The 21991-nt window shown below is 42.9% G+C and overlaps 1 protein-coding gene across 11 annotated transcripts in view; it reads left to right on the forward strand.

Moving 5' to 3' along the window:
- The window catches only part of PIKFYVE (phosphoinositide kinase, FYVE-type zinc finger containing), a 67191-nt gene that overhangs the window by 516 nt on the left and 44684 nt on the right, over positions 1-21991 (forward strand). For 5 of the 11 annotated variants that reach the window (XR_012836062.1, XM_075756474.1, XM_075756473.1 and 2 more), the window contains exons 2-7: positions 3378-3559; positions 5074-5253; positions 12325-12443; positions 15206-15377; positions 16096-16303; positions 18760-18849. Coding sequence is in view for 9 of the 11 variants with exons in the window: in XM_075756474.1 (XP_075612589.1) it covers positions 3378-3559; positions 5074-5253; positions 12325-12443; positions 15206-15377; positions 16096-16303; positions 18760-18849 (951 nt within the window). In the remaining 2 variants the exon portion in view is untranslated. Of the gene's footprint in view, positions 1-248; positions 403-471; positions 571-3377; positions 3560-5073; positions 5254-11396; positions 11507-12324; positions 12444-15205; positions 15378-16095; positions 16304-18759; positions 18850-21991 lie in introns of those variants that run through there. The other 6 variants (XM_075756480.1, XM_075756481.1, XM_075756477.1 and 3 more) reach the window with 5 other exon arrangements.

Raw genomic sequence — 21991 nt, forward strand, 5'->3', positions numbered from 1 at the left:
CGGGGTCTCGGCGGAACCGCGCCGCAGCCCAGTCCGGGGGACTCGCGTACACACGGGCGGACGCGGAGGTGTCTGTGTCGGCGCTACGGCTCCCTGAGGGGCGGGAGAGGGCGCCCCTTTGGGGCCGGGGCGAGGCGGGGAGTGGGAACGGGGGAGGAAGCCCGTGGGGGTACACCCTCCTCGCCGGGCTCCCTCCGCTTCCAGGCTGGCGGCGGCTACCGCTGTGGCAGCCTGGAACTGCCACGCCCGGGACGAGCCTCCTCACAGCGCGGAGCCACAGAAGCGCCGGGGGCGGAGGTGCCCGCAGGGCAGGCGGTGCGGAGGACACCGCCCCAGTGGCCCCGCCCCAACGGCCGCTGCCGGCGGGTAGATTGGCGCGGAGCCTCGATTGGCGATGCCTCGGCGAGGAGCGTCGCCATCGGCGGGCGATTGGGCAGGGCTGGCGGCAGCGCGGCGGGTTGCTAGGGGCGGGGCGGGGGAGCGGGCCGGCGCGGAGCCGGGGCGGGAGAAGAGAGGCGGTGCCGGCGCGGGGTGCAGGCCCAAGGCGGTACCGGCACCCGCGGGGAGCAGGTGAGGACAGCCTGACCGGGACCGGGCGATCCTGCTCGGGCTTCGCGTGGGCTCGCGGTAGTGTTTCCCCGGGGTGCGTGAGGTCTTTCAGTGGGGCCTGGCCCCTGGTAGCGGCTGATGGCCGCGCTCCTAGGCCGGCCCGGGGGTCGCTGCGTGGCCACTGCCTGTGAGCAGCCTTCCGCAGCCTTCCGCTGCCTCCTTCCCGTCGCAGGTGATCTTCCGGGTCCGCCGTCCCAGGCGGGTGCGTGTCTGTGGCGGGGGAGGGAGGGAGAGGTGTCTCCTCTACAGAGAGGAAAGAAGCAGTCACCGCGGCTCCGGCGCAGACGTTGGAAGTGAAGAGTGCGTGTCATGCAGTTATGTTTAAATTCGGGCTGTTCGGCTTTTACACCTGCGGTGTGTTACCCAAGTTCTTAGGAGTACTATCCAAGTGACAAGGAGTGCCTGGGCCCTTCTGGCACTGAGCGGTTGTGGTCAGTTTTGCGGGGTGCAGGCTGTCACAGAGCCGTTCTGGATGTAACTGCTGAACGTGTCTGGAGGTTTGCACCCCTACTTGCACTCTGTGTTTTATCAGTGATGAGTTGGTGATTGTTGAAGACGTTGCAGCCTAAAGTGGCTTTAGGTATATTCCCTGTGGCTATTTGGTAAGGATCCTGAGGGAGATGCAGTCTGGTTTTGTGCCTGTTGACTGATATGTGTGCCTTGCTTTCTGTTTTACCATAATATACAGATAAGTGACTATTTCCATGTTTCTTGGTGCGTGTGTCCTTTTTAGTGGGAGAACTAAAGCGCTTTGAGAAAGAGTGGTAGACTCCATACCTGATGTGTTGTGCAACACAGAAAATCCAGGTGTTTCTAGAGCTAATGCCCAGTGCAGTGCTCTTCAATCTGTTTTAATTAGGCTAGTACTGCTGTCACAGAAGCAATTACTGTGTGTTTTTTTTTCCCTTGAAGCTAAAGTTTATTTTTCCAGAATCACATATATGATATATGCAAGTTCAGAGACTTCCTTGTGTTTGGTTTTTTTTTTTTTTTTTTTGTGTCTTGCCAGGCTATAGTCAGTTGCTGAGAGATGAACATAATTTCCTATAGAACTTTTAATTGACTCAGTAATGGCATTTTTAATGTGTCAGTGTGTGTGGGAACACAGCCCTGTCGTACATTCAACATTTAAAAAGCAAGTTATCAGTTGCCTTAAGTTTTGAAGAAACAATTCCAAATTTGCCTGAAGATATGTTCTTGAAGGCATTTTCTGTGAGCTCTAATGTTTAAGCATGTTCAAATCATCCGTTGTTTGAATAATATTGCTGAAAGAACACCAAAAAATACCGTGGCTTACAGGGGAGAGAGATGTGGAAGCATTCCAGACTAAGACTCAACCTTACATAAAGAACCTGACCAAAGTTTCCCTTGAAACTCTGTGAATGATGTCTTTCTGATTTCTTTCTTAAGAATATATGAATATCAGGAGAAACTCTGAGCTAAAGGTGCTTCCTATACAGAGCAACAAGCAAAAGTCCACTGAGAAGTCATATGATTGACTTGCAGATACCATTGCTTGTGCATTCATTGTAGGAGAGGTCAAACCTTGTCATATGAGCTGCATGCAGCCTGTTAGCACTTCCAGTGTCACTTGTCAACCATGTGGATTTTCTCTGGACTTCACAGATTTTTAGTATGGCTTCTTAGAACGTGGAAGAAAATGTTCTAGTCAGCAAAATACACCTGTAGATTCTAGGGAGCAGTTGTGGAAACTGGAAACTGGTCTTTCATGAAGGCGCACGTATCAGCTGCTGAGCAGGAAGTAGACTCATACAGGGTTTTGATCCTTGGCACGGGTAAAAGTCAGCTGTCACTTGTAGGTTCCATCAGCTCCCCATGTTCCTGCTTTGTCAAACATTTCACTAAGTCTTACTTAAACAAAGATAAAGGTGCTAAGCACCTTAGCTTAGCAGGCTAGAAGTGCAGGCTTAGTGAGGCGTAGTAGAAGAAATCAGGTGTGTATTGAGGTTAAAGAATATGGGCTGTGGGAAAGTATGACTCTTGGCTGAATGAATGCTTTGGTACACAGCAAGTAGGCTTAACAAGTATGGCTCCCCCAAATACAGAATGTGGTTTGGTTTTAGTTTGTTTGTTTTTACTCAATGTAGCTACCCTTGAAAATAAGGAAGTTTGGAGGTGTTACATTTGACAACAAATAAACCACAGTTCGGGTTGTTTCCCTGGTAACTTGCACAAGGCCCTGTGTTGTAGTGCAGAGGGGAAGGAAGCAGTGTGCCACCAAACTTAATCTTTCAGTCCTGCTTTTATTTACAGTTTATTCTGTTTCTCATTCTGAAGTTAACCTGGCCAAACAATGAGTATGCCTTGTGCTTGTTCAGGCGTGCCTGTCTTCAGTTTTGTTGTTGCAAGGGCTGCAGAAGTCACAGCATTGACGGCTCTTCTCTTAGGCTGAAGTTAAAACTTTTTTGTGATACGTATGCAGAGTCTCCATTTGAAAGTTCCCATAAAACAGCAACTGGAGCGTGTCATCAGACAGTGTAGTGGCTGTTTACTTACTTTGATTGCTCTGGATGTTTAGCTAGGAGCTCTGAATTGCTCTTTGCAGAAATGTTGATCTCTTGCCAATGACTAGGCAGGGGACATGGGTTCCTAACTGGCACTCTTGATTTGTGCTAATAGCAGATGTCTGTGGTAGGTGGGGTGAGTGTTCCCCCTCTAGCATCTAACAAGAGACCTCTTCCTTGGTTGACTGAAGGTGTTCTATTTCACCACCCTGTATATAATGCATGTTGCTGAACTCTTTCCAGGGCACGTGAAATGGCCGCAGATGAGAAACGGTCTCCAACACTGGACTCTACCAGTGATCTACCTCATTCTCCTAGTAGTCCATCTCATCTCACTCACTTCAAACCCCTGACTCCTGACCAGGATGAGCCTCCTTTTAAATCAGCCTACAGCTCTTTTGTAAATCTCTTCCGTTTCAGCAAAGGTAAGTGCTTGGGGGAATGTGCATGTGGATTGTGTATGCTATTTTATTGATGCCCTGTGCTGCCATATAAACTTGTAAAAACACCTCTGAATATAACAGCGTGATGTCAGACGGTTGGCCAAATGGATGGTTAGTTAGCTCTTTTGTGAGGGATGTTGCATCTTGCTTTTGGGTGACATAGTAGAGTTCTGCTGTGGGAGAAGATAGATAGCATCTTGCAGCTAGAAGTCTCTGGCTGCCCATGAAGGTACGAGACCAGCCAGTTAGCGGATAGTATTATATAGCTTCTTAGCTGAGCATCTGGATTTCCTTTACCTGTATGAAGTTTTTGGGGCTAAGAGTAGGAGTAACCCTCTGCAAGCTTATAAGAGTAAAATATGTGTCAGTCCTTCCAATGCAAGTTCTTACTCCATACTTCTTCCACTCCTCACCTTCCTGTGCATCTTGTAACTTCAGTAGAGTGGCAGCTGAGTCGCAATAAATCAGTGTATTTACAGGAAGTCCACCCTTAATTTGCATGGCTTAAGTGTTCCCCATCAAGAGGTCTGAAGTGCTGTGAAAGTTTTGTTTATTAAAAAGTACTACTTGATTTTGGCCTCTGTACTACATATATCGTGAAACACTTACAATATAAGTAGGCAAGCTCTTAAAGAACTATGTGAGTTTTTCTTTTTTTGTTTCAAAGAAATATACTGCAAACAGTGGTGAATGAATGTACCTTGGTTTTGTACAAAAACTGTGTATCTCTTTGCTGGGGATAGCAAGCTGGTCAGCTGCTTTTGTTTAGTCTGTTCATTATCCAGCTCTGCTAAGCATACTTCTTCGGTGTTTGGGCTAGGGGAAAAAGGGTCAAGGTAGCTTTTTACGTAAGCAAACAGCTCTGTTCAGACTCTTCTTTTGCAGGATGGAAAATAATTACTTGGTATGACTGCTATTAGTTTGCATAGTAGAGTATCACCTGTCATTATTAATTTATTGAAAATAACATAAGATGTTGTCAATATTGCCTTCACTTGTTTGTCTCTGACAAATGTAGCCGAAGTCAGGAAAGTATTGTGTTGAAAGAATGGGAAAACATGAAATGGGTATGTTACTGGAATGAATGAGAACCTGTCTATACTTGATCCTCTGAGGGAAAAGGGTGGTTTATTAAAGGTTGCAGTAACTTTAATGTGACCTCAGTGCTGGCTTCTAACATAACTGAAAAACTCTTCAGGGCAGAAGCTGATAATGAACTGTAGTTATTCCATATAGCAAGAATAATTCATGCGTGCTGGTTTGGTTTTTTTAGACACTTTTCATGTTAGGCCTGAGCCTTGACAGGCAAGGTCTACGTACTGGCCCGTTCCCGTGTTTTGTATGGTAATTTTCAGACTAAAAATTTATGTCTTTTGTTATGTATAGTCATGATCCAAATGAGCTATTTATGAGAGTTTTTTTACCTTTAGTTTTGCATGCACTACTGGTTTTCTTTATCATGTCTGAACAGTTGGTTTCTTGCTTTTTGTCAACAGATGATGGCAGGCTTTCATCTGCGGCAGAGAGACCAGAGGTGGGACAGAGTGATCCACAAGCGTTGAGTGGTGGCTGGTCCAGTCCTCAGCATCCCACCAGGGCTCAATCTCTGAGGTCACCAGTTCCTTACAAAAAACAACTGACTGGTGAGCTGCAAAGAAGATCTTCTGCAACTCTAGGTAATTTCAGCTCTTTGTGCTCCAAGGGAGTGTTGTACTAGCCACACTGGGATGTTTCAGAGTGAGGTGGAAGGAGGTGAACAAAGATTCATTGACTGTCTAGATTGATAGCAGAATTTGGTATCAGGCTACACCGCTTCTGTTAGTGCGGTTGCACTTTAACCTCGGAAGCATGTTCCCTCCACCCTTCTTATTGTTCCAGCAAGGCACAGTTGTTGGGGCTCTGCTGGTTCAATTACAAAACAGTCTGGAACAGAAGAGGCTGCCAAAACACGTCCAACATCTTAAAGTCACTTGAGCCTTGATCCTGAAAATTTTTGCTTTGTCTTGAGAGACTTCAGTTTCTTAACAGCCACGTACAAACTATTACTTTAGAGCTCAGTCTGAATGGGGTTGATGTTTGTGTCTTCAGGGGAGTTTTAGATGCAGGTTTTTGCTTGTAGCTGTTTTGAGGACAATTGAATAGGAGCTTGTGTCTAAACCTTTTTTATTCCTAACCTTGGATCTACTGCTGGATGCCATACTGAATCTCTTTTAGCTGGAGTGGAAATTGAATGTGATTTCAAACGTGCAGGTGCAACTGTGTAATGGCTTTATGAAGATCTGGAAGAGCTGGGAAGTAGATTGCAGGGGTCCCTCTTGAGATCCGTCTGATTACTGACAGCCATTTGTGATAGCCTTGAGCAAACTGCTAAGCTGTGTAAAAATCCTGTGCAAGACAGTCTTTTGAAGAGTATGGTACCTAGTGCAAACAAATCGGATCTTAAACGTTGTTAATGTGAATGGGATTTTTAGAAAGATATCTAGTCTTGGTAACCAGGCAGAAGTCCAGTACAGTTAACTAACGGTTTCATCTAAGTCATTTGCATGCTGTCTTAGTTGAACACATTCATCGTCTTCCTCCTTGCCCTCTAGTACTGTTTGGCTCTTCAGTTGTACTTGTCACAACAAACCAATTAAGGTGGTGGTGTTTTTTGGTTTTGGTTTTTTGTTAAAGCTTTTTCTCAAATGCCCAAGGACAGCAGTGTGCTCTTGGCTGATTTGCCAGTTTGTTTTACTTCATTCTTAGTTACCTCTTGTAAATCACTTGGAAATTACAGGTTTGGGGATTACAGGTTAGAAACCTTTAGATGAGGTAGGTTGTTCGGTACTCAGAAGGCAGAAATAATTTTGCTCTTTGATTATTGTTATTACCATTATTATTCTCTTTCTTTGTTATCCTACTAAACTGTCTTTATCTCAACCCATGATTTTTTTTTTTTTTCCCATTCTCCTCCCCATCCCCTTGTGGGGAGGGGTGAGCGAGCAGTGGCGTGGTGCTCAGTTACTGGCTGGGGTTAAACCACGACACGCCTAGATTGGTAGGTCAGTTCACCCACTCAATTCAGTGACAGTGAGGTGTCTAATCTAGTTGAGTATTCTTGCAACCTTGTATCTGCAGGCCTGTAAATGTCTTTCTAGGCTTGGCCATTTCTCATATACTTCATACCCTTGGCAAGCGTAGGCAGGAAAATGCGTAAGTCCTTCACAAAAGTCTGTCTAGCCTACTTGAGTTTAAATAACATGCCAAGCTTAAGCAAACTGAAAGGAATAAATAAATAAAAGGCTGCCGATGCCTCTAAACAGTGATGGAATGAAATTGCTCTGGAAGATGTGACTCCTACCCGTCATCTGTCCATTAAATTGCACTGTCTGCACAGCAGATACCCTCATTGCTCAGGGACCATGCTGGCTGATAACTGCAAACGCAGAGCAACATGGAGGGGTGGTAGCTTTTGTAGGAAACTGTCTAGCATCAAACATGTAGGATTTCAGTTGTGTGCTTCCCTTCAGGACTGCTTACACAAAAACATTGTAGTAGCACCTTATTGGCTTTTGGCTGCTGGATGCCTGCCTTGCGTCAGAGATGCTTTGTGGGTTGTACAGCTGAAGAACCAGTGCTGACTTCTGTGGCCTCTCTCTGGGGTGATCTGTTGCATTCTCATGTGCTGGAGTAGGGTGCTGGGGAGCTGGTGTCACTTCTGTGGAGTCAGTGGGCCCAACTGGGTCTCTTGGCCTGCATGTTTGTGTGTGCTGGGTGCTTTCAAGGTGCTGGATTGAACCAAGATAGTCTCGTGCTGAGATAATGTCACAGCTTGCAAATCCAGTTGAAGGAGAACTGGAAATGCTGACCAGTTGGAGAGGGAGTATTGCTAGTAAAAATACTCCTAGCTTGTTACCCTGTCATGCAGGGTAATGTTATTAATGCTAGACAGTTGTAGCAGACTGACAGTAATAGGGAACGGCAAAGGAGCTTACTAGGAGTAAGGAAAGGCCAACAATCATATGAGGGGGAAGAAGGCCTAAGGAAAGCGTGTGGTGATGTGTTGGGTTTGCGTGGCAAGGTTTTGGTAGCGGGGGGGTTACAGGGGTGGCTTCTGTGAGAAGCTGCTAGAAGCTTCCCCCGTGTCTGACAGAGCCAATGCCAGCTGGCTCCAAGACGGACCCGCCGCTGGCCAAGGCCAAGCCAATCAGCGCCTCTGTGATAACATATTTAAAAAAGAGAAAAACAGCTAGAGAGAGCTTTTGCTCTCCTCCTGGAGAGAGGAGTGAGAAGATGTAAGAAACTCTGCAGACACCAAGGTCAGTGCAGAAGGAGGGGGAGGAGGTGCTCCAGGCGCCGGAGCAAAGATCCCCCTGCAGCCCGTGGTGAAGACCATGGTGAAGCAGGCTGTCCCCCTGCAGCCCATGGAGGGAGGATGAGGGGGTGTAGAGATTCCACCTGCAGCCCGTGGAGGACCCCACGCCGGAGCAGGTGGAGGCACCCGAAGGAGGCTGTGGCCCATGGGTAGCCCACACCGGAGCAAGCTCCTGGCAGGACCTGTGGATCCGTGGAGAGAGGAGCCCACGCCAGAGCAGGTTTGCTGGCAGGACTTGTGACCCTGTGGGGGACCCCATGCTGGAGCAGTCTGCTCCTGAAGGTCTGCACCCCGTGGGAGAGACCCACACTGGAGCAGTTCGTGAAGGACTGTAGCCCGTGGGAGAGACTCATGTTGGAGAAGTTCGTGAAGGACTCTCTCCCGTGAGAGAGACTCCATGCTGGAGCAGGGGAACGATGAGAAGAGTCCTTCCCCTGAGGATGAAGAAGTGGCAGAAACACCGTGTGATGAACTGACCGTAACCCCCATTCCCCGTCCCCCTGTGCTGCTGAGGGGGGCAGAGGTTGAAGCCGGGAGTGAAGTTGAGCCCCGGAAGATGGGAGGGGTGGGGGGAGGTGTTTTAAGATTTGATTTTATTTCTCATTCCTCTACTCTGTTTTGCTTAGTAATAAATTAGATGAATTCCCTCTCTAAGTTCAGTCTGTTTTGCTTGTGATGATCATTAGTGAGTGATCTCTCCCTGTCCTTATCTCAACCCATAAGCGTTTTGTTATACTTTTTCTCCCCTGTCTAATGAAGGAGGGGAGTGATAGAGCGGCTCTGGTGGGCACCTGGCCCTCAGCCAGGGTCAACCCACCACAGGTGGTTACTGTGAATCATAAAGAACATGACTTATTACCAGAACATCTTTTTTATTGAAAAGGGCTTTGGAACATGGAAATGCATGTTGTAAAACGAAGTTAAGGACAGCTTTCATACTTTTCATGTCAGTACTTTGTATGGCAGTGACTTGAGGAAGATGTGATGTCAATTTGAATATGAAATTATATGCTTTGGCAGCGAGTAACTAGAAAGCAATTCATGTTGATTTATATTAGCAAAACTGTGGTATCGCTGGTGGGGGTATTTGTTTATTGTTGAAACTGTGTGAGGCACTCTGTTGTACCTCTTGTGTTAATGTATGGTCAGCTCTCTTCCTGTGAACTGAAACTAGCAGTTAAGTTGCAACAAAGTAGTTGTCCTAGTGTTTTTGACTTGTCATTCACTGTGAAATGAATGCTAAAATACATAGGGTCATGAGAGAAACTCTGGAAAAATATATTTTGGTGGCTCAGTAACTGAGGATGCAGAACAATTGCATGACTTACTGAGCAAATCTTTCTATGGCCTGAACTCAGAAGAGTGTACTGAGTAGGTAATCATAGCTGGAATCATATTGCAAGTTCCTTCCCAGTGATCACAGTTCAGATGTGGAGAGTAGGAAAAAGAGGAGAAAAACATACAGTATTTCAGAGGATGTATAGGTACTGCTAACGATCAGCAGCCATGAATACATATAATTAGGGTGAGGATTACTGTTGAAATATGAGGACTTTTTTTTCTTTTTTTTAAGCTGTAGGAGTTAATTTTTAGCTTAAGAAGGATAAATAGATTAGAAATAAGTCAAACTGGAAATCTAGATGGGGTTCTTCTGGTATATTGAGGTTTTGTTCAGTGAACATGTAGATGGGAAGGGAATGGATGGGAAAAACACACAATTGCTGTATAAACTGGTAGTCCTGAAAAGATGTGTTCCACAGTCATGTTGGTGTGTTACATTGAAGGGCTGAGATGCAGCTGGCTTTCGCTTGTTAAATGCAAAATTATATTAAGTGAAAAATTACTGTCTTGTCTGAGTGTTTGGCTAGGAAAGAAGAGTAAATGGGTGAAGATATGGTAGAGTTGTGGACTGAGAAAGTATAAGGACTCTATATATCAAAACCATGAGGAAGCTGTCTTCACTTCCTGCAGTTTTTGTGCTGGTTGGACAGTGACAAGGAAAAGTTTGTGGAGCTGATCTGGTTGTCATAACAGATGAAATAACACTTAAATAAAGTTTATTTTTTGAAACCTAATTGCTTGTGTGTAATTTTAATTGTGCTGGTGAGGTGTGTGGGTTATTTTTTTGGTGTGTCTGTGATTTCTTTTTGGTATAATCTTTTGTGTGAGTGGTTGGGTTGTTCTGGTAGCTTGTACTGAGTTTGCTGCTTCAGGAGCACTAAAAAAAGCTTACCACTGCTTAGATGTGTAAGTCTGGTCAACCCTCTTGGGATCAAATAAAAAGCAGATATGAAATCTCTTCAGAAGTGCAACCGATGGCAGTTGGGATGATGATGTGAGCAAAGCAAGAAAAATACTCTTATAGTTTCTGTGTTTGTGGAAGAGAATGTGAGTTTGGTGGTGAAATGGTGAAAGAAGTAAATACGTTTACAATGCTGAAAACATATACATCTGTAAATCATGTGTGCATTAACTGAGAAAATGGCTGTGGCATTTATAGTAATGGTATTCAGATCAGGAGTAAGAGTTGACCTAAGATTTGTACATGTGAATTCTCTTATAAAGATGGTGTTTTAGATACAGTGTGTCCTGTACTGCAGGAGTGATAACTTCTTACATTCTTGCTATTCAGTGTGTTTTACCCCAGAAAGGGAGAAATCACATGAGTGAAAAGGAAAAGAGCCAGCTGAATTTTAATCTGAGAATCAGTCAGCTTCTGTAGTATAAACAGGTTAGCCATGTGCTCCTACTGCTGATGGCATGCTTTTTCTAATGTAGATGACATCCTTTTGAGGTTGTTTTATGTAACACAGCAAAAGGCATTTAACTAACCAGAGAACCAGTGTGGAGTTACCTGTGGCATTTCCTCAGTGCTGTGTATGTTCATACTTTGGGAATCACTTGCCTGACAAGATTTGTAGCTAATTAAGCAGGAAGCGTAATAGTAATTTTTTGAATTGGAAGCAACATTCCTGGAAAGAAGATATTCTTGAATTCAAAAGTTAGAGCAGGAAGGTCCAGGAAGTAAATGCAGCGTAGGTCTTGTGTTAGAAGTAAGGAGAAGCCAAAGGTTTCTATCGTATTATCAATGTTTTCTTGAAATATTAAAGTCCCTTTAATCACCCTAAAATACTCAACTTGGTCTGTCCAAAAGTGTATTTCTTTTGCATTTTTCAAAAATAAATTCCAAATGGCTAGCCGCAGAACTGGGTTTAAGCACTCTAGAATCTCTTTAAAATCATCTCCTCTAGTGGCTTCTTTTGTTGTTGTGGATCATTAAGCAGCTATATGTGGGCTGATTAACTAAAAATATCTATCTACTAAGAATCTGAAGAGGAGGCATGGAATCCCACAGTTCTAATCACATTGCCCTAAGGGTTTTGATCTCCTGCACACAAAGGAATAGCCTAGTTGTTACTGCATGGCAACAGTTAATACACTTCTGCTAGTGCTGTCAGCATTCCCGCTGACATCAGTGATATCTAAAGCAGTAAACAGAAAGCAGCCATGTCTGTTCTTCCTGTACTACGGGGAATCAAAATAAAATGCTAGTCAGATGGAGAGCAGCGAAGCTGGTAAGAAACTTTAAACTATTCAGAAAAGTTGTTTATGTAGCAAAGCAATGCTAAAAATGTTTAAATGTTTAGGTAAATACAGCACTGTGTTTTCAGATCTTTCTGGAGACAAGGATCCTATTTGCAACTTGTACAGCAATGCTTCAAAGTAATCTGGTGTTTTACAGGAAAGAAATTAACTGTATTACCTTTTTATTGAGGAGTCTCTTTGCTATAGTTAATTAAGAATGACTGTACAAGTTCTCAACAACTTGACTTTTTTTCTTAGAAAATAACAAAACTCCCTTAAAAATGGGAACTTCTAGATGCATTTTATTCTGAGTTATTGTTTTTAATAAAAACTGAGAAATTGAGTCCTGAGAGTTGCTGTAGTAATTTATAAATAAGGTCAATCTAAGGCATTGACTTATACCAGTCCTAGAATGAATGTGAATATTGTTGCAATTATTTTGTAAGTATTAATATCCGAGAGGGCATTCTAAAATGAGACTTCAGTGATTTCTAAAAGACTATTACAAGATTCATGTAGTAGGTTGAAAATAACTTCACTTCTTTAAAAGATGTTTTCATTCTCAGAGAACTTAAATCGGTTCTTGTAAACACAGAGGATGGTATTTAAAATGCCAGTCAAATCAAGCTATCTGGCATCAGAAACTCCTTTTGGGGGAGAAGAGTGCAAGGCCAAAAAGTGATACACACTTTAACTTTGTAAACTGCATACATATGTGAACATATCTCCCTCTAATGGGGGTTTGTGTTGTGATGTGAATGTTGATGTATCATGGAAGAAATGAATATTACTGTCCCTTCCCTTCCAGACAATCGAAGGAAAGTTGAACCACCTCTTGGAGGTCATGATCCTCGAACTGCAGTTCAGTTAAGAAGCCTCAGCACCGTTTTAAAGCGCCTCAAAGAAATTATGGAGGGGAAGAGCCAGGTACTTCTTCTGAGGGATTTGTAGGTGAAACTATCCAGAAACTGAGCTTTTACTAAGCTTCTCTGAGCTTCGTTTTTAAAAGCATCACAGGGGCTTTTTCAGATTTTTAAAGGATGAGTGAATAAACTAAAAAGTCATTGTGTGAGTGCAGGAGAAATTATTTAAGTTGATGCTGACTTTTGACATGTGAAACATCTGTCACATTGTGGTAGTGAAACATTACAACTGCTCGGCTTCTTGAACCTGGACCAGATGCTTTAATTTTAGACTCCTTCACACTTCTATATTACCCAATCTAGTATTACTTGATGGTTTTCTCCCTTGAAGGCTAACTGTGGGCTGGTGAAACACACTGATTGTCACAAATAGTAATGAGAATTCTGAGGATGAATTAAATCTGCTACTTACTGTGGTAATGATTGGTCAGCAATGTTTGCTTGAAAGGCTTATCCTTTTAATCAGTTTTGATTCAGCTGGATAAAGGTCTGGTGGTTGCTACTGACTTGCCAATTTCACCTCCCTCTGCTGTGTTGGACCATGCATTTTAAGAGGAGGATCTAGCTGAGAAAAGAAGCCACAACTATTTATAAGTGATGATATAAATAGCTGTGTCTGGGAGCAAGACATGAACAAGCAAAAGTACATTTTATTAAACTGAATGGAGAGGAAAAAGGCTTTTGGCTTGGTAGCTTTTACAGTAGACTGAGTAAACTCACTTAGCTCCCAGTTAATATGCTTGTAAGAGTAACTGCTTTGGTAGAAAGGGCAATATTTTTGAGGGTGAAACAAAAGCCTTTCATTGCAGTAAGCAGGGCATTGAGGGTTGCCCCACTAATGCTTCAGTTTGTGGCAGCTTCTGAAGGCCCTGGGGATTTTCAGACATCTTTGAAGCTATTGGAGAACTGTTCAAACAGACAGGATGCAGCAGTAAATGAATATGACTAGATTTTTCTCTGAAAGCAGTATGTTAGCAGTCAACATGCTGACTTCTGTACAAATGGTAATGCATCACTGCCCTTGACTGCAGTCACGTCTTGGGTCACTCCAGGCAACAATTTATTCCTACTGTAGATTTGGTCTGACTACAGGAGACCACTTTACTGTTGTAGAAAGCATGTGTCAGATCCTGGAAGGTGCTGCTCTAATCAACCTCTACTTCTAACAGGGGCCAGGCTTCTGTTCTGAACCCTTCCTTGTAGGCTGTTCTTGTCATCAGTGTTGGCTCTGACTTGAGCAGGGCAGAGAGCTGGAAGGTGTCAACCAGCAATGGCTGGGTTTCTAAACACCCAGCCATGTGCAAGTGGGGCGAGGCAATATGGGAGAGGTGTTGGGCAGACACACTGCTGCTTGGAACAGCCACTCTCTGTGTGGCAGAACCAGGGACTTGGCTTATAGTGCGGAGCCACAGCAAAACCTGTTAATTGGCATCCTCTGCAGTTTTGCAGCAGTTCCTTGGGAAAGCTCTTCACTGCATCTTTCCCTGCTTGAAGCTTAGCATTCGTCTTAATTTCTAGACTCTCTTGAACAGTAGTTTGCCTTGAGCAGTCTTGGACCTCTTTCTGTACAAGTTTTCTTGTGTGAGGACAGCATGAAATTGTTGTCTTGTTGATCATAGCTGCTTTGGTCTCAAAATTGGTCTAGCAGCTATGTCAAACATCACTTTGTGAACATCCAAAAATAACCCCCAATTCAGGGTATGCTTTGCCTTTTGGTTTTGTGAAAATCAGAGTGTGGATCACCTTTCTTCTCTGTGGTTACTCTCTTCTTAAGTTTTTTTGAGACAATTCTTGCAGCACTTTCTCTTCCTAAGAAAAACCCAGAGTATTCAGTCCCTCTGAAAAGGGTTATTGCCAGAACAGAACTCTAGCAAAGAGTGTTTCACAGTCAGAGCTGTCATGTGACCATTAGCAGTTGTATCCATCCATGGTAATTGTAACTGATGTGCTCAGAATCATAGTTGAGACATTTGTCTTGCTCTGTTTATAGCTACACCACCAAATGGCAGTTTTAACTCTTTGTTTTCAAGTCTTAAAAACAAGGCAAAAATTCCTCTGGCTGCACCCATGCTGTAAATCAGTACATGTTGCTATCTGCTGAATGCGTATTCCACAGTTGTCTTCACCTAGCAGTTAATCTGGAGTTTTGAAACAGCATCAATCTCAGACACAGGCTTTTACAACTGTTTACTGAGGTTTTGAATAATTTGATCATATAACAAAACTTCTTACATGTGTCTATAATCCTTTCAAAGTACTTCCCAGTATTAGCTGTTGAAATGATCTTCCTGCACTAATAATTCCTGATACTTGACTTACCCCTAGTAACAGCTTCAACTAATGCGTGGGGTTTGTGTGTGGGGGTTTGTTTTTGTTTGTTTGTCATTAACTGTGCTAGTTGAGGGTCTGTCATGTGCTAGGGGCAAATGAGAGGAAAGAGCAATCAGTACTTCATATGCTTGACCTTTATCTACAGCTCATGATAATTTTTATCTGCTTTTCTTCAGTCTTGGTTCAAGACAACAAAGGCTTACTAGAATTATTCTCACAGTTAAGAATTCTGTCAGCCTTCTAGCTCCCTATAAAACCACCCGAAAAATACTTTCTGTGCATGTGTGTGCTTATACACAACAGTGTGCGTATACACACACATATATGAAATTGTCCTTTTCATGTGCACAGTCTACAAAAGCAGTCATGAATCTAAACATGCTTTTTTATTTAAAAAAAAAAAAAAAAGCTTTTGTCTGCTGCCTTCCCTTGTAGGACAGTGACTTGAAGCAGTACTGGATGCCTGACAGCCAGTGCAAAGAATGCTATGACTGCAGTGAGAAATTCACCACCTTCCGGCGAAGGCACCACTGTCGACTTTGTGGGCAGATCTTCTGTAGTCGATGCTGCAATCAGGAAATCCCTGGAAAATTCATGGGCTACACAGGTAGGGTTTATCTGTTGGGAAGCAGAACATTCTCTGTGTGCTCAGCTCTGTTTGGACTACTGCATTTTAGATTTTGGCATCTGCTAGAGAATCCTGTACAAGTCTCTAGTGGGCTTAGAAATAAGCAAAAAGAATCACAGGACCTAATTCTACCAATTTCTTCAAGGACAATGGTGGATTGTGTCATGCGTGCTTATTTTTACCAACACTACATCCGTGATGAGAAAATAAATATGGCCACTATTTAACAAGGATGTTCACTACAAAAAAGTGTGCTGAAGTAAAAGCTGCTCTAAGTAATGGTAGTTTTAAAATGTAATGAGCCACATGTTCTAATTGAGGGTGAGGGAAACTGTCAAATACCGATTACCAAACTCCTGATGGAGGTAATGATTTCCAGACATCAGCTGGTATGTCATATCTGACTGGCATGTTGTACCATGATTTCAGTGTGCACATGTGCTCTCTCTCCCTGCCCCTGCAACCTGTGTGTTTCATCAATCATGTGTTACACATCATTTGACTTGGAGAAATTCCCTGAGTGTATAATTGTCTGGGGTTTTGCTCTTTAAGGGAATATGAGAAGTAGACTTAAACATGCAAAGAGGTTTTGAAACAGGAAATCCTTCTTTTCCCACTACTACACACTTCTGATCCTGTAGGAACAGAGTACTATTTGTTCCTGTTCACTTACGCTCTCTGGTTCCCCTTTCCATAGGGGATCTCCGAGCCTGCACCTACTGCCGCAAAATAGCCTTAAGCTATGCACACTCCACAGACAGTAACTCAATTGGAGAAGACTTAAATGCTCTGTCAGATTCTGCGTGTTCTGTGTCGGTGCTGGATCCTGGCGAGCCGCGCACACCAGTTGGGAGCCGTAAAGCTAGCCGCAACATCTTTTTGGAGGAGGATCTAACCTGGCAAAGGTAAAATGAATGGCTTCATGCTGAGCTCCAGATTCTTAACTGTGTTTTCAGCCTGACACCTGCCTAGACAAAAGCTGGTAGTTTCCATCTAGGAAACTTAGAAATATATCTCCTGTAAAAATCATCTAATCCTGTGCTTGCTTCTAGTATTCTTCTCTTCAGGCTGAAATGTGCAAACTTTTCTAGTGGAGTTTTAAATTATTTGCAGTTCTTCCTTTAACCTATTGAAACAGTGATTCTATAGCTGTGACAGCAGGCTTTTAGCTTTGGAGTTTAAAAAGACAAAACCAAAAACCACCCTCTCTAACCAGCAATGTATCAAAAGGCAAGTCAATGTAACACTGTTGCTTTACCTATCAGATTTGGATTGGGGAGAGAATATAACAGATGCTGTCTGTGTAAATAAGAGAGAAATGGTGTAAGTAACTGCCTGTTTCAACTAAAGTGGGATTGAAAGGACACCTATAAAGGTTCTCTGATCTCCTTTCAAAGCATGTTTCTTCTTAATGCTCTTGAATGATGGGATCTTTATTTTGGAAGGTGGATAAAAGAAACTATACTACTTCTCAAGTGGTAATGCAGGTTAATTTCCGAGGACCTTGATTTAATTAAATGTAGGGGGAGGAAGAAATAATCAGATGTGGTGTTTGTGCTTAATAGAAGTACAGGCAGGTGTGAAACTACTGAGGAGGTCTTGAGTCAGAGCCTTTCTTTAACTGAGGGGTAGTGTTAGTGACATGTGCCCTTCTCAGCAGATCACTTCTAGTGATTCTGATAGTGTTAAAAGAAAAACCTCGAAAACAACTGTCTTCAGAAAATGCCCTGACTCTTGCATATTGCTTTTCGGAGTATGGTGCTCCTATATGGAAGCAATTAAATAATCAGTTTTAGGCCTAAATAAAGTATTTTATTTTTATATGTTTAATTTAATATTATGGTCATCTAAAGCAGTAATGTTGTAATGCTTAGGTTAAGTACTACCAAATTTTGAATTAGGGAATAAGTATGTGCGCTCGGAATGCTTCTCTGCAGGTGTACAAAAAATAGAAGATATCATTAATTCTGTCTTTGGATGGGTTCTTAGTATCTTTATTATGGCAATACAACAGCTTGTAGACATGAACATGTAAAGAGACTATTTATATCTTTATTTTGGGCAGCATGTAGCACTCAAGTATAATACTGCCTATTCTTGAAAGTCTGATAACTCTTTCTATATTAGAACACTTAGTCTTGTTGGGAGACACTGAGTAAACATGGGCTGCTTCTGTGTGCGAGATTGAGATCAGGTATTTTGTTGTTGCTTTAGGAGGATTAAAATTTTCTTCAGCACTTGCTGCTCTTAAAATGTAAAACTTTGCAGTGGGCTACAGTGCTTTTTTTTAATACTGTATTTGGTAAGTTCCTCATTGACCTTCAGAGGTTTAAACTCAAGACATTGAACTTAAATGGCACCACAGTGGAAAGTGGCAACTCACAGCTTCATAATGGAAGCAAAGTTATTTTTCTAATATGTGGCTTCTGTGTGAGAAGTAGTTTGCTTCAGAAGAAAACTTTCGACTTGAATCTCTTCCCAAAATAATGTAACTGAGATAAGGCTTTTGCCTCTCCTGCTGTCATATGCTGCAAAGCAGTGAGAAAAGCATTTAGGTATTTACTTGTCTGATGTTGCTCTGCTTTTGGAGCAGTTGGAATGCAGAGGCATGGGCTCCTGCTTTAACTAACTTGAAAGGCTGTGTCCTTTTAAAGTGAAGGAGTGGTGTACTCTGGGCAAGTACAGCTACTCAGGCAAAGTTGTATTATGTACGTTTTCTCATGAAGAGTATTTCTCGTGCTAGTAACATGTCTGCATCACAGAGCACAGGCAGTAGGGCTGTATCAGTTGGAGTGTAGTGGCTTATATCTGATACAGTTTTGCCAGTAGGAATGTATATTCATGGTGTATGAACATCTGCTCTCCTTCCTCCTGGGGTGGAAGGAAAAGGAGGGCAAGGGTGATAGTGATCAGGTTAAACAATTACAGAAGGTTGTCAGGCTATCTTGGTAAAAGCTGTCTAGCAAGAGCTATAGACAGCATTGCTTGCGTTGCAAAGATGATGCGTTGGGGAGATGGGGCAATGCCTCTACCTCCAAAGCATGGAATAGCAGCCTGTAAGGAAGGAGGATGTGTAAAAAAGGGATATAGGGGAATAGGGCAGGAAGGCAGGATAATACAAGTGGGAAGAGACTGTATTGTCCAAGACTTAAGTCTGAAGGGAGAAGACGAGAGCACGGTCTTCCAGATATCATTGGCCAAGAGATGGGGAAAGATTTCCCTATTCCCTTGTTGATTTAACAATCATGGGTGTGAATGAGAGGTAACGTTATAATTAATGGTATTTTAATTCCAGCTGTTCTGATGCTGCTGCATGTGGCAGATCTGTCAAATATCTGTAACATGCTCCTTTTCCTTGCAGTTTGATTCACCCAGACTCTTCAACTACCACATTGTCTGCACGCCTTGGGTCTGTCCAGGAGGATGCAGGCAAGTCGCCAGCAAGGAACAGGTAAACTAATCATATCTGACTATTTTCTGTTCTGGATGCACTCCTAGCATACACTTCACTGTAAAGCCTGTATTTTGGGGCTTGTTTTCACTGAGCGTGCTGTTTCATGTCTAAAATAGGACCCCTCATTACCCATATGTAATGGTAAGGAAAGACCATCTATGTACATATTCATATTAATAAATATATATATAAAATAAATATATTTAAAAAATAAATTCATACTTTTGAGGAGCCTGTAGTTTGCTGCTGAAGTCAGTCGAATAGAGGTGGTGGTGAAAAGGACAGAAAGGGAAAGAAGCGGCTAAGAAAGGTAGAGTTCTGAGGAAGAGTGAAGGAAGTAACATAGACTTGGTAGTGGGAGGCAAAGACTGAGATCATGGAGGAGCAGAGGTGTAGTTTTTGTTTGTTTTGTGGGTTTCCCCCTGCCCTCCCTCCTCTATCTGCTCTCTCTGCTCTTCCATTAAGTATAATCTTGTTTAAGTTACCAGGCTTCCTTAGGCTAAAATTTCATCATAGGTCTTTATGCAAGAGCGCTGGAATGAACTTGGAAGTGTTCCTGAGAGCTTTAGTATAAATTGTGAATGCTTGAGCTTAATCCCACTAAATAGGCTGGTATTAGAAAAACAAGTAATTTCCACTTCACAGTTCTTTGGCTATGGTTCTGGTTACATACTTCCCTTATGGTTAAAGTGGAGAAATAAAGGTGAGGCAAGGATATGAGGAACAGGGCAAAGATAATCCAAATTTCAGTATTGGAGTCAGGGAACATTCAGAGACTTTTTTGCATTGGTGTTACAGGAATGCAGAACATTTAGCAATTTGGAGGGATCTATTGGGACCAGCGAAGACTAGGGAACTCAGCTGAGAAGGATGCTGGGCATGCCTTTCAGGGACGGACTACTTGCAGCCTTTATCTTCTGTGGGTTGGAGACACTTAGGAGGAGATGGACACTGACTGTACAGCTGAGAACCAAAGATCTCACCTAAGGAGCATAAATTACTGGTGAATAAATTAGTGCCAAAAATCAATTCTGGGCAAATATGGCAAGGAGTCCAGAATTAAAATTTCAACGCTAAATAACTGCAGTGAGGTCGAGAAATGTCTGAAACCTTGAGTATGCTCTCCTGCTTCCTGTTTGATTTGATGTTGTCTATTTTAAAAGGCCTTTGCAGTTTGCTCACACATGCAGTAGTAAGAGGGTTCTAAGCTGGACTTGGCAGGCCCAAACTGCTCATTCAAGTTAAAATTTAATTCTCAGACTATTTGTGGCCTCACCGTAGTACTTACCTGTCTGGACTCATGTTTGAGAAGTAACAATGAGGTATAGCCTATCTCTGTCAAAATTCTGAACCCGTGAAAACAAAGCTATGAGCTGTGGGCTAAGCAATGCTTAGATCTTCTCAAAGCAGCTGTAGATCTTTCTTTGAGGCAGCTTTGACCATGCCTCTTGCTAGATGAGATGAAGCAAAAAAGATGCAGGTTGAGTGCCTTTAGATGCAGGTAGCAGAAGTTACTTAGTATTATTTGTTTTCCCTGTGAGTGGGGAATATGTGTTGGTTTTTTCAGACTGATTATTGATGGGGGAAAAAACAGCACAACAGTCAAATGTTGCAAGCGGAGGGATTTGAACTTCTCCTTTGCAGGCCCTTCTAAAGGATAGGGATTTTCATTGCAAAATCTCCCGCTCTGTTTTTAAAAAAGGTAAATACAATAAAGTCCCAGATGTAATTGGTGATGATAAAGACACAGATATGAAATATGACTGTTCTAACTCTTGCTTAATACCTGTTTACACAAATTAAAAATCCCTGCTGCTTACAGGTAGGTGGCACAGTTCAAGTAGCTGTTGCGAAACAACTGGGAGGAGTGCTTAATGATGGACTTTCATGTCAATCTCATATTCTACATAAGAATGCTTTCTGTTAAGCTGCATAACTCTGCCAGTTCTAACTTTGTTTAACTTGAGAGCATCTGAACAGTGGAAGACTGGCAGAGTTTTAGCCTGCCATGAATGCCTGTGACAAGTTTTTGCTTATCACCCCTAGATGTATATGGATGTAGTGGCGACATTAGTTTCCTTTGATTCTGCATAAATGACTGAAAAGGATCTAACTAAAACCCTTTATCAGTCCAGTATTCTCCTCAAGAGACAGAGGAGGAAAAAAGCAGTGATTTTGAGACTATTGTACCTTCAGTGCCTACTTTCTTGCAGTACAAAAGCTGAAATAGGGTGGCATTGCTATTCATGCCTGGGCTCAGTCATGTCATCCATTGAGAATTATTAGGAATAATTAGAGTGTCTGTTAGCCAGTTAGCAAGGCCTGTGAAGTTATCTGAGTTTCATTCCAAAGACTAGAGGCTGGCAACAGTTCTCATCCCTGTTGCTGTATGCAGAAGTGTTTTCCATCCTCAGTCCTTAGAGCACTGTTAGCATGAATAGCTTACACTGCATGCTTTTTGCGGTTGCACGATGAGAAGTTGCACTCTGGTTATTCAGAGGCTTAGTTTAGTTGTGGGATGTTGGAGCAGAGGATATCTGGAACTTGTGTTTGCATTTGTAGCTTTGCAATGATTATTGCAAAATGGTGTGTTTGTACTGGAGTGAATAGCCAAGATTTCTTAACAGCTGGGCTGAGATCAGGTGGATGCTCCATAATGCAGTACAAGGAAAATTGCCAGCTGGTGTGGCCTCCAGCTTCAGCTGACAGTGTAGCTGCCCTTAGGGAGCAGGTGCTCAAACTTCCAGACTCTGCAAGCTGTAAGCCAGGTATTTCAGAGAGCTGAGGAGAAGGAATTTTAAGTGGGTCAAGGAGAGGAGGAATCTTGGTGCCCTGTTACAGGGATCCTGGTGTTGGCTGCCCTTGCTGGCATCTGTCTTGCCTCCAGACCACTGGAGCTTCTAATTGCCCAGCATCCCATGCCTTCTCCAGTCTATTCAAATGCAGACATATATGAATTGCTGTGCCTAAACTTAGTTCTAACTGCTTCCTACAAAAAGCTTTACAAAAGTTTGTTTAACTTAGATGTTCCAAAGCAATACACTTTTTTCCTAGGGATCCTTTCTTCTGCTTTGACTGGGGAGGAGGCTTTAAGCAGTGTCTGTACTGAGGAGAGTGAACAGTGTCACAGGCTTAAGTT

This window comes from Balearica regulorum, chromosome 6, assembly GCF_011004875.1.
Source record: "Balearica regulorum gibbericeps isolate bBalReg1 chromosome 6, bBalReg1.pri, whole genome shotgun sequence".
In the NCBI taxonomy this organism is placed as follows: domain Eukaryota; kingdom Metazoa; phylum Chordata; class Aves; order Gruiformes; family Gruidae; genus Balearica; species Balearica regulorum.